At 37.9% G+C, this 12,870-nt stretch overlaps 3 protein-coding genes and 1 non-coding gene across 4 annotated transcripts; 2 read left to right on the forward strand and 2 right to left on the reverse strand.

Annotated features, from left to right (window-relative positions):
• The first annotated feature begins 674 nt into the window (after positions 1–674).
• LOC125189225 (putative late blight resistance protein homolog R1A-3) lies at positions 675–4,260 on the forward strand. The gene is made up of 2 exons (XM_048086514.1): positions 675–2,819; positions 3,121–4,260. The coding sequence occupies exons 1-2, from the start codon at positions 727–729 to the stop codon at positions 4,121–4,123; spliced, it is 3,096 nt and encodes a 1,031-aa protein (XP_047942471.1). The 5' UTR covers positions 675–726; the 3' UTR covers positions 4,124–4,260.
• A 20-nt stretch (positions 4,261–4,280) lies between these two features.
• On the reverse strand, positions 4,281–6,786 carry LOC125189226 (mediator of RNA polymerase II transcription subunit 22b-like). Its single transcript, XM_048086515.1, has 4 exons — positions 6,527–6,786; positions 6,091–6,285; positions 5,036–5,101; positions 4,281–4,668 (listed from the first exon to the last, which is right to left on the reverse strand). The coding sequence occupies exons 2-4, from the start codon at positions 6,256–6,258 to the stop codon at positions 4,438–4,440; spliced, it is 465 nt and encodes a 154-aa protein (XP_047942472.1). The 5' UTR covers positions 6,259–6,285; positions 6,527–6,786; the 3' UTR covers positions 4,281–4,437.
• Positions 6,646–6,748, reverse strand: LOC125191483. Its single transcript, XR_007171161.1, has one exon. It is a non-coding gene; the product is annotated as a U6 spliceosomal RNA (small nuclear RNA).
• A 2,000-nt stretch (positions 6,787–8,786) lies between the features above and the next one.
• LOC125186002 (bHLH transcription factor RHL1-like) lies at positions 8,787–12,469 on the forward strand. Its single transcript, XM_048082300.1, has 7 exons — positions 8,787–9,245; positions 9,314–9,406; positions 9,544–9,669; positions 9,843–9,908; positions 10,486–10,551; positions 10,664–10,732; positions 11,996–12,469. The coding sequence occupies exons 1-7, from the start codon at positions 8,913–8,915 to the stop codon at positions 12,179–12,181; spliced, it is 939 nt and encodes a 312-aa protein (XP_047938257.1). The 5' UTR covers positions 8,787–8,912; the 3' UTR covers positions 12,182–12,469.
• Positions 12,470–12,870: the final 401 nt, after the last annotated feature.

Genomic DNA, 12,870 nt, shown 5'->3' on the forward strand with positions numbered 1-12,870 from the left:
AAAGAACATGGAGAATATGTTTTGTTTACTCCCTTCGTCCACTAATAAACGTTCCATTTTTATCTTTTTATCAATCCATCAATACTAGTCCTATTTATCTTTTACTACCATTTTTTGTAATGGCCCCCAAATTCCACTAATTTTATCTCACCCATATTTCATTATAAAACTAATACTCATTCTATTCGCGAATAGAAGTCCTCTTTCATAATTACCGTAAACAGTAAATGGGTTCTACAATCCACTAACTCACTTCACTCGCGTATCATTTAAAATTAATACTCTCTCCTTCCCATTAAAATATGGCAATGGATATGGCACAAAAATTAAGACAAAATTGGTAAAGTAAGAAAGAGGAGTGGATTGGTAAGGTAAAGTAAGAGAGAGTATGAGAATGATAGTTAAAGTAGTGTTAACGGATAATGAGACCTATATTATTAAATTGATATAACTTTCCAAAAATTGAATGCACATATTTTTGTGGGATGGAAAAAAATGGAAAGTACACATACTACTAACTTTTTCTCACTCATTTTCTATTACATTTTTTAAAACTCGTATCCAGTCAATATGACTTTGTAACGGTGGATGAGGGAGTATTCTAGATGGAATATTGAATCGAAAATAATACTCCACTTGGTCAAGGGACACACTACACTGTGGTGTGCAGCACCGACGCCTCCCTGACCAAATAGCCAGCGCTCCTTATCTCTTGGGCGAACGAAAATGGAGCGTTCATCAAGATCTAACTTGTTGGGACTTTTTCAAATGATAATACGGTGGAGGAAGGCCACCGAAAACAGTTGCAACTGGAACGATCTACATCTCTCAGTTGTTCGCAACTACTTCTCTAAGTTCTCAAGCACCTCCGACTTGGGAGAGGCCTCCATTTTTACCAACATCGTCGCTTCTTTCACACGAGAGCTTCGCCATCTCTTCACGGTGCCCAGCTTTGAAAAGCTGTATGATGGCCACACCGACGTTAAGAGACATCAGCTTCTGAAAGTCTTTGTGAGCTTCCTTCTTCAATTGCTACACCTAAGAAGGGACTTGTCTTTCTGCTCAAACTGCGCTAGCTTTGACTGTCTTGACAAGGAGCTGAGGTTTCTCCTCACCGTTCTTTCCGACACATCACTGATGTTGTTGTGTGACGCACGTCAAGAATTCCACAAACTCTTGGCCGGAATTGAAGCCATCGCAAATGAAGCTGGAGCTTTGGTGCATTCCTTGTTTTTCGAATCTGCGGAATTGGATGAGGGGCTTGCTGCATTTTTCGACAATGTTCAAGTCATGGCAGCTGGAATCAGTGAGTTATTGAATTTTTTGCCTTGTATGGGGAGATGGGTTCCAGGGACTTGTGTGGCCGACTCGCTCCATATGGTCGATTCTCTAGTTTACGATCTCAAGGAGGGTTCCATGAAACCGGAGGACAACGGGATAGCTGATCACATCGAAAAGCTGCACCAGGGGCTCACCTCTCTGCAGTCTTGTTTCAAAGATATAAGGGCGCTACGGCCATCAGAAATTGAAGAATTTAGAGATCCGCTGATGCGAATTGGAGATATGGCTCATGAAGCTGAGTATTTGATAATCTCTTTTCTGGGTGGAGATGCTCCCCTTTGGTACATTGCCAAGAGGCTCACTGATGTAAACAACAGGATTCAGCAAATGGGGACCGAGCTTCACGAGATCACCATGATTTGGAGACTCAGAACTGTCCAGTGTCTTAGCAAGCAACCAGTGATACAACCTGAAGAGAGTAGTATCGAGGTCAATGATGTTGTAGTTGGTTGTGAGGAGAAGACAAGATATCTGTTAGATCATTTACTAGGTAGGTCAGAAGGCCGACAAGTTATTTCAATCGTTGGAACGGCTGGACTTGGCAAGACTACTTTAGCTAAGAAATTGTACAACTACCCCTCAGTTCAATGTTGGTTTGACAGGCTCTCGTGGTGCGTAGTTAGTCAAACATTTCATAAAAAGAAGGTGTTGATTAAGCTTCTGACTGATATAGCGACCGAGCTAGATGATAAGTTGGTCTTGCAGCTGGAAGAGGAAAGTCTAGTGGAGCACATATACAAGACTCTGAAGAGCCGTAGGTACCTGATTGTGTTGGATGATGTATGGGATCCAGATGTGTGGTACGATTTGCAGACATGTTTCCCAGATGATAGGAATGGAAGCAGGATATTGTTTACCAGTAGAATCAGAGATGTAGCTCCACCCGACACCACGATTTATGCAATGCCTTGTTTGCTGAAGGACCAGTGTTGGGCGCTTTTAAGGAAGAAAGTGTTGGGTAGCAAAGCCTGCCCTCCTCAACTGCGAGCGGCTGGAAAGAAAATTGCAGCTAATTGCTTCGGAGTTCCACTCGCAGTAATTGCTATTGCTGGGATTCTTTCATCCACGGACTTGGAGGAGCAAGCGTGGGAACGAGTAGGAGGAAATGTTGCCTCGTGTATTTTTGATGGTGGAAGCAATTCAGTAATGCGAGTTCTGGAGCTCAGTTACAAGCATTTACCAGAGCATCTCAAGGCATGCTTTCTTTATTTTGGGGCATTTAGAGAAGACGAAGAAATCTCAGTTAGAGAGGTGACGAGACTGTGGGTGGCTGAAGGATTCGTTCATAAGGTAGGTGACAAGGGTGTGGAGGATATTGCTGAGGAGTATTTGATTGAGTTAGTTGACAAAAGTCTTGTCATGGTTGCTAAACGGAGATCAGACGGCGGAGTCAAATCTTGTACTCTACATGATTTATGGCGCGACTTGTGCTTCAGAAGATCTACTGAAGATAACTTATTGAAATCTGTTAAGAGCAAGTCTCTTCATCTATACAGAACTTTGAACCAAAACACGGAAGGTCATTGTTAGATAACGGACAGTAGTTCATTATTTGTTTATTTTTAGTACTACAAACAAACTTAGATGAACTTCGTGTTACCTAACAATGACCTACGTGTTATAGTTCTGCGTTCTCCATTTAAAACTAATTTTGCATATAATACAATGTGTTACCTAATAATGACCTATGTATTATAGTTATGCGTTCTGCATTTAAAACTAATTTTGCACATAATATGTGCTTATGTTGTTTATAAGCCTTATTTTTTTTCTCATCAGTGATAACTTAATAAGCGAGAGAGGCTACCGTCTTAAAGCGCTCCAACACTCGTCGACATCCTACTATTGCCAACACGTACGGTCTTTCCATGGACGCGGTTTAATCTCGACGTTCTATGTTCGTGACATGAGATCACTCCGAGTGTTGAGTTTCTACTATTGTTATAGGCCAATATATTTTATGGGAGTGCAGTATCTAGTGAACTTGAGATACCTGGTTATCACTTACTTGCCGCCATCTATAGGCAGGCTTACCAATCTGGAGTATCTCCGCGTGGAGACAGAGGAGGAAGTGCACCTTCCTCCCGCAGTGATGAAGATGCTCAAGTTGAGATGCATCCACGTCAACACCGAAGCAATATACGACAAACACTGCAGTAGCTCCGAGAGGAACAATATAGAATCCCTGTCGCGTGTGCGGATCAGCAGGTTCGAGCACCAAGAGATGCTCAAGAGTTCGCCCCATCTCAGCAGACTCAAATGCTGGTACGACGCGTACCAGCATTTCGATCTCCGCTTCCTCGCACACCTCGACTCGCTCACGGCAAGATTCTGGCCTAATATGAAGGAATTTGAGTTCCCCTACAACATCAGGAAGCTGAGCCTACACGGTTCCAAGTTTTCAAGTGAGAAGATGTCGATAGTTGGGAAACTTAAACAGCTAGAAGTTCTCAAATTGCGATCTTGGGCAATGGTGGGCCAAGCATGGGAGACGAGAGATGGTGAATTCCAACAACTTAGATTCTTGAAATTGGATAGAATAGGCATCTCTGAATGGAAGGTGGAATCGACCGAACATTTCCCTAAGCTTCAAAAATTAGTGTTGAGCTATTGCCCCAATCTGGAAGAGATTCCAACCGAAATCGGAGAAATCGGGCCGCTGGTGATGATTGAGGTGAGAGGGCAGTGCCTGGACTCACTCGTTGAATCGGCAAGGATAATTCATCAAGAACAACTGGATATCGGAAATGACGATCTCAGCCTCGTCATTTCCACTTACTAATTTCCACTTATTTGTTACAAAACAAATGAGTATGCACTTTTATTTCACCATGTATTGACAGAAAAGAATGTTCATATGATTAAAAGAACTCTTAATTGAAAACATATTTTAGAATGAAATTCGGCCAATTAATAACATATGCTTGAATATATGGGCATGAAAATCGAACATGTAAAGGTTATAGACAAATATCATATCATTGCACCTTCACATACATAAAAATTAAGCCCTGCACTTGCACCAAAATTAATGCTACGAATCAATAAAAATGCTACAGCCAAATTCTCATACAACATACATTTCGAGGACTTGTTTCAAGGTTGAGGCGTTCTAATTGTGGAAGAGTAGTAATGGTGCTCGAGCTCCTTCAGGCTAGCAGCTGTCTCTTCTCCAATTCTAGTCAATATGCTATTTGTATCTTCCGTCAGCTTATTGAGCTCATCAGTTCTTTGGTCTACGTGATCGTTAAGAGACGCAAACCCGGAGAAGACTGCTGTCTGTTTCAGCTCGGACACCAGCTTCAGCAGAGAATCAGCAGCTTGAACCTGACATTTGTGTCCCCAATTAGTCAAGCATAGAGCAAGCGGAAGAGAGAATAAATGGTGAGGAATTGATAGAACTATTCAATATGGCACTGTATACTTAATGATGTTGTTTCATGGAAGAACTAAAAAATGACCGAATAATTATACTGTAAAGAATATCAGTGCCTGGAAAATCTTGTTCATTTGGGTTTTGGCACTACGTATTAAAGCACTACTGTTGCAGCATTTCTTAAAAATTTCAGTTCACAAAGAGTCATGGTGCTCGTACCAGTTGGCATGCTCTAGCATTTTAAGTAGAAGAACAATGGATATCAGAAATCTACAACACTGACGTTATAAGGGAAGTAGTTCTAACAATATCCCTTACCATTCTGGCAGCGCGCATCTCCATCATGAAAGATTCTTGGGAGTTTCGCACTGGTGGATCATTAACCTGAAGTGTATGATTTCCATCACATGTGCATTCATCGCAAAAGCTAATTTTTAGCTAAATCAAATTCTCAAATTTCAAATGTATTTGAGCAAGAGGCATGGCAAAAATCTAAAAAGACTTATATAAGGGGTAAGGTAAAGTAAAGTGTGAAAGAACAAAGTTATGGAGTTAGTCGACCACATAACCTCTTATTAAAGTGTATGTAAGGAACTCAATAATAGTTGCAAAACCATATATCCATTTTCTTTAAACAGAATAAAAGGTTCCTAAATCTTTATATATTTTCTTTCCAGGGCAGGAGTCTAACTTCTCCCAATTTTTTGTCTATTTACGGGTTCATGACTCATCAACACACTAAACTTGATTTTTTATTGAAATGGTAAAAAGAAAAATGAGTGATTCCTCATAAACTAGATATGTATTACAGAAGATCTGCCAACTGTACCAATCCATTTATTGAAGACACTCCATAGCAAATTGGTTGCCTACATTGATAGAGAGAAAACACTAATAGGTGTAAGAACCTGAGCCCTCAAGTAGACCAGCTAAACTGGCAGAGATACACCGGTAAATGATCATACTGTTTTTCCAAATATCTAGGCGGTGCATCAAGTTTAGGCAGACACGATATCTTCAATGTCAATAACAATAATAACAACAATCAACTCTGCAGTGATATACCAGTCAATTATCATTACTGTCCATCTGGTTCACAAAATTCTTTAGGGATCATCAGCATTTTGGATGGAAAGCAAATTAATCCAAGTCTAGCATCTAGAATCAAATTTCTGCTCACTGTTTCACTACTTAAATGATCCCGACTCTCTACAAAGGGATATATTGGATACATGAAGCTGCAAAAAGCCTAGAAGGATAAACATACAAAACGAATCTGAATTCGGAGTTGAAATATGTTATTTTCCTATGGCAAAGAAAAAAGCATACAAACACAGACATATCCATGAGTAGAGATATTAGACTAAGCATACCCGAGCTACATTAACCAGGAATCCAAAATTATCGATGAGACCTCCAACATCTGTATCTACCCTTTGCAAAAGGGTTTTCTGCTTCTGCGCCGCTGCAGCTGCGGCAGCAGCAGTCGGCCCAGCAACGCCGCCAGCTCCACCTCCCATCCCCCCTCCTCCTTTGTTCATTTTCAACAACTAAAATACGCAATTAATCTGTAGAAGCAAACCAGAATCATAAAATTGGATGCATAAACGATTCAATAGCCAAGTAGTAGTCCAACACCGCATCAAATTTTCATAAAAACACAAAAATACAAAACCCAAATCTTCACACTGGGGCTGGATTTGAGCATTAAAGGAACATAATTCCTTCGCTTATGTAACACACATAATTTTACATGTTCGAAGAAACACAAAATTGAAACGCCGTTAAGAAATTGGAGTGAGCACATACCGTTAGGGTTCTAAAAATTGGGGGAAATGCTGAATCGCTGCCAGTGATCGCTTCTTCCAGATTTTTTTGATCTTAGGGCAAAAAAGGGCAAAATACAAATCCGAAAACACTAATTGAAAAAAAAATTAGACCATTTCTCGATTTATGCGTGTCATCCTTGCGCAGGGGCCATGCTAATCTTCTCTGTATCGTTCCAATTTTATCGGATGTCCCCGAAGGGACAACACTTCTTGCTGTTTTCGCAACTATAAACCTCAGGTAAAGCTTGTGAGTGTTCGATGTGGGAAAAATGAAAGTTATGCCACTCCTGTGTTGGGCTTCGAGCCTTGGCCCATCAAATTTAATTCTACACCAATATTTTAAAATTGGATCCACGTAACTTATAAACGTAATTCTTTTAAATTCATCATTTTCTATACACTAGTTTGACAGCCACTTAATGTTGTGGTTGATTCATCTACTTTGGTGTTCGCGTTTGTAAATATATTGTAATGATACTTTCAATAAAAAGATATACTCCTACTTACTATTTACTATTATGACAGTGTTTTAGACAACACATTAACATGAAATTAGTATCCACTTTAGTTTAGTACTACTATATAATATTGATTCTTATAATATCTTAATAATTTCAAGATAATAACTGATCATATTGTACTTATTTATTGACCAAAGAATTTAAATATACATGTTTTATCACTTCATGACATTAATTAAATCTTGCTATATCAATTGACGAGTAACCCAGATTTGCTGAAAATTGCATTGCATCAAATCAAAAGTTAAATAAAATTGCAGCAAATACGAAAAATTTGGGAGTTAATAAACAATATATGAGACGAATTTTGGACTAATAACAATGAGACGAATTTTAAATTTCCTATAACATGTAACCTGTCAAAATAATTTGAGAACTGAATATTACAAACTATAGAATTATAACAGATTTTATAACATGGAATTCCGAAATTTAAATTAAATAATTGATATAATCATATTAATTGTGTAGCATTTCGCAGACGTGCGATGATATTAAATTATTTGGAATTTCAATGACTAACTAAGGTTTGATCATCATTTTATTTGGGTTAACCAATCACATGTAACTTGTCACTATAATCTTGTCTAAAACTTAAAAGTATTTTAGTTCAGAGTATTACTTTTTCCGTCACATAAAAAAATCACAATACAAAATTTTAGAAGGTTTTATTTTGTGTGTTAAGTAGACATAAAAAATATAATTTTTACATTAACAAAAAAGATAATTTTTTTAAAGATGAAAATGTGACATAAGATGAAAATGTGACATTTTTAGTTGGATAAACTAAAAATAAAAATGAGATAGTATCTTTTAAAGGAGGAGGAAGTATTTTTTATAGAGTATAATCGACCAAAACTGAGTTTTGTAAGTTTTGAGCATGTGTCTCATTTAACGTTTGAATGGTTATAACTGAGTTAGAATCATCCTCTCACATATGCCACCTTTAATAGCTTAATATTGATGTGAATAAAATAATTTCACATTTTCATATGTTTTTATACTCACAATAAACATGTAGTATTTCCCTTCATAGGTGGAGAGTCGAGTAAACGGACTTAGGACGAAGTTTGGATTATGAAGAAGCCCACACCATGCACAGACACACAGTGCGGCAGTCTTTCGCCTGCATGGCCGTGCACATACTAACACTGACGGAACGGATCCAACGGTCAATAAAAGGGTACAATTATAACCCCATATATATTAATGTAGATATGACATAAATTTTACATAAAGGATTGGTGGTCTAGTAGTAGATTATGTTATTTCTCGGCCGTTGACCAGAGTTTGAATTTCACTCCCCTGTATTCTCATTGTATTTTTATATAACTGGTTTTAACTTTTATATTTTGTGGATTTTAAGTACCAGTAGTACATAGGTAGTTTATGGAGTACTATATTTTATTGTTTTTTTATATTTTATCACACCTATATTTTTATATTATTAGAATTTTTTGAATTTGAGTATTTAAGATATACAATTAAATACTACTACTATTTAGTTTTATTGTGTTAAGTATTTATTTAATAAAACCGGTACCCCCAATTTAAAATTTATGGATCCACCACGAGATAAATGATTGTTTAATTATTTTATTTGAAATATCACATTAAGTGGTTTTCCTAAATGTTCACAATAAATAGGCCAACAAGAAGTATATGGGCCGTGAATATAGTCTATAAATTTGTTAGGCCCAGTTGGATTCCAAATCATTTTTGCACAAAAACAAAACATTCCCGAATTCCCAAACCCCAAACTTGATACTCTGCTCCCTGTCTCCTCTCTCGCTGACTTCCCTCTCACCAACTCCAATCCCCACTCAGATTCCGCCGATTGACTCCATGAACAACCTAAACTCTCTCTTGAACCAGCAGCAAATGTCATCTCTCCACGACGACTCCCAATTCGATCCGCCCCCCTCGCACGACGACTTCCTCCAGCAAATGCTATCCATGAATTCCCCCGCCGCCGCCGCCTTCCCCTGGGCCGACGACCAGCACCACCAGATCAGCGCTAGAGCGATGATGCTCCAGCAGCAGTTATTCCTCTCCCGCAGCCTCGCCGACGCCAACGATCTCCGCTCCCCCACGGAAGCCGCCAACGCCTTCTTCCCCCTTCCCCGAGGCGATCGCGACGACGTCGTTGACGGCCCCTCCTTCAAGCCTGATATCGCGGTCGGCTTTTTTAATTGTTTACGCGTCGTTGACAAAATTGATGCTGATTAATTTATTAATTGATGCAGGAAAATGATGCCTCCATTCAAGCTCTCTTCAATGGCTTCACCGCCTCCCTAGGTCAGACTACAAATCAGGATCAGCATTTCACTCACTCTCAGGTTTGCCCTACAATTTCCTTTTGCAGTCAATAATTATGCAAAATTGGCAACTGATCTAAATCCAATTTTATCATTTTCTCAGATCCTATTTTCCCCCCTCTACTAATATAAATTACTAAAACGTCGAATTATTACAGGCTGAGAGTTTTGGTGCGTCGGCGTCTGCGGCGGCGCCAAGCCAACCGTCGGCGACTGGGCAGCCGCGGCAGCGGGTGAGGGCCAGGCGAGGGCAGGCCACCGACCCTCACAGTATAGCCGAAAGGGTGAGTGTTTGTTGAAGGCACTTTTAAAAAAAAAATCATTTTCCTTTGGATTATTATTATTGTCGTTTTTATAATAATTAGTAGTATTAAATTATTAAATGTGTTCTGGTATTTGTTGAGCGAATATTTGGTTTTGATTTTTCCTGCTTTCCGGTGAAACCAAATATGGGCAGTTGAGAAGGGAGCGAATTGCGGAGAGAATGAAGGCTTTACAGGAGCTTGTACCCAATGCTAACCGGGTAATACTTTCATTTTTCTTTTTTATTTGAAACCAAATATTTTCTCGATTTTATTTTTCTTGCACGACTCAGTTTCGGAATTCCATTCATTAACTAACATAAATACATGTAAAAAAGTAAATAAATATTTTACTCCATATCACTGTATGTGGAAGAAACTTCGTGTGGCGAGCGATAAGCTGACAGCTTTTAACAAGAACCCATTTTTTAAAATTTTGAAAATTCTTCTTACTCTCGAGAAGACGCTAATCTGGTTAAATCAATCCAGCGGCACGTGCTGTTTTGTGAATGATTAGCATAGAAGTCACATGTGGCACGTGTCGATTGGAGAAAGTGTTTGGCAGAGGAAATCATTATCAGCTGATGCTGACTCAGGGGGAGTTGTTAATAATTAATCACTTTAATAATGATGGGGCTTATGATTTAATAAGCCTCGGGATAGGGGAGGAAGGAATTATTAATTGGATAAAAAATTGTTTGGAATATTGGGTAGGAAGATTTTTGAATAATTTATGAGATGATAATCTTTGGTACACTGAAAGATTAGCTTTATTAATTTTACATTATTGGTTGACAGACGGACAAAGCCTCCATGTTGGATGAGATCATCGACTATGTCAAATTTCTACGCCTCCAAGTCAAAGTACCTCTCCTCTCTCTCTCTCTCTCAATCTGCAAATTACTTTTTTGATTAAGATTATTTTTTAATTAATAATTTAATATAGATGTATTTAACCAAATGTTATTACGTGTAGGTACTGAGTACGAGCAGATTAGGCGGGGTTGGAGCTGTCGCCCCATTAATTGGTGATGCATCCTCTCAGGTAATGTAAAATACATTTATTTAGAGATAAACATGATTTAGTTGAAATGAAAAAGTGATTAGGGAATGGTCTTATTCTGGAGAATATGGGGAAGGGGCTATTTAATAGATTTAAATAGTTATGTCGTCATATAGGCTAAAAGTTTTATCATGAGTTGGACGAATTAAATGAAATTGCGTTATCGTATTTAATAACTGTGACAAGAAAAGAAGTTGCGTGTCTTAGGCTAGAAGTTGTAATCTTTTGAAAATGGAAAAGAGCATTATATAAAGCAAAAAAAAGCAGATGTAGCCATAGAAAATCTGAAAATCCCCATCTTCCAAAATTATGAAGTGAAAACCCCACGTGTTAAGACAAAATTCCGCACACAATCTCATTAATAAAATGATTAATACTTTTATGTTTAAATTGGTATTCTTACACTTGATTAGTTGAACAAAAGGAGAACTTTTGATGAAGTTTTTCACTCCTTTTGTTGTAAATTTTGACAAGCTTAGTATAAAATCATTACATTTCCTAAAAGCTAGTACTAGGTTATATAATTCACAGAAATACTTTATTACCATTCTACTTATATTTTAGTTTAGATGTAACAGACATTTATAAGGTCAATTAAGAGTAGTGAGTGTTACTATTTTGGAGGTGTTTCTACTTACCTTTAAGCCATACTTTCTCTTGCATATTCATCTTTCAAAAAATATGTATTGATAAAGAAACCCAACCCCACGAGTGGTTGTTATCCGTACGTATTAAAATAAATTTGAATTATCTCCATTTCCATGTTGAACCAGAAAACAACAAAACCAAAAGGTAGCACGCGTGCCACTTTTCAGATACCACCTCATATTCTCACCCCTCCTTTAAACGCCTTTTTTATTCATACCAAAACCCCTTTCTCCCCACTTTGGAGTGACAAATCTGACCCAATTTTATCTTCAAATATTACTCCCTATTTTTGCTCTCTCAACTTCAACTAGTTACATCCTGAATTTGCACGAAACCTCATATGAATTCCACCAAATATTAGGTCCACTTGTTAAACTTCCTAATTTTATTTTCTTTAATCTTTACAAGGAATCTAACACTCATAATCATTACCCCATCAACATACATTCAGTTTACACTAGATGATAATTTGGAAACAGGCTTGTGTATCATATTTAAGCTACATATCTCAATAAGCATAACCTATTTCTGTAATATATATTACTACTTGCCTAGAAATATGCACACGCTAAAAGTTGGGTGGTGTGATGACTGCAGGGAAAGAAGGATAACGGAGGCGACATGGCTGAAAAGGAAGGAATGGCGACGGCAGAGCAGAAGGTGGCGAAGCTTCTAGAGGAGGACATGGGTTCTGCCATGCAGTATCTTCAAGGAAAGGGTCTTTGCCTCATGCCCATTTCTCTCGCCACCTCCATTTCCTCCTCCACCCAAACCTCTTCTTAACGGAGAGGCGAGGCCACAGACTCTAAACCATTCCGCCCTCATTTGTGGAGGAGAACCTACCTCAAATATGCTGCTCCACTTTTCTTTTCAAATCGTAATTGAGTTTCGTGCACATTTGTTTCCCCACTGGCACTGCCATCGTATTTTTATTTCTTTAATTACTTCCCTTTGAAGCCTAACTTCATTGAAGATTAGTTAGTAGTTTTGAATATGTTTTGGGTTGGACTAAATTTCATAATATGCTAACGAACCGTGACATTTTAACTCAAATATAATTTCTTAAATATATGTAATTGTTTAAAGTAGTATTATCAATAGTAACATATATCCTTCTATGAAATAGCTAAATCGAGTGGGCCTGTCTGTAATTCACAGTACAGAGTGTGATGGGCCATTTTCATCGACGGAACATGGTGGCAGCCCACATTATATTAAAAATCTATCGATGTCTTAGTCATCCAAATATATGCCTTTTTAAATCTTTTTTGGAGTATTGGCTAATAATTCCATCTTGTGTAACTCACATGATCACATCGACTATAAAAAATTATCAGACCGCACTAGAACGAAATTAAATCCCACGGTCCATTATAACTTTTTTTGAGTTTTATCTATGCTTCACATCTTGTATTTTGTTTTAAAATATTTCTAACTTCAAATACATCTAGTTTTCAGCATTTTATATTAAC

The sequence above is a fragment of the Salvia hispanica genome, chromosome 5, assembly GCF_023119035.1.
Source record: "Salvia hispanica cultivar TCC Black 2014 chromosome 5, UniMelb_Shisp_WGS_1.0, whole genome shotgun sequence".
Lineage (NCBI taxonomy): Eukaryota > Viridiplantae > Streptophyta > Magnoliopsida > Lamiales > Lamiaceae > Salvia > Salvia hispanica.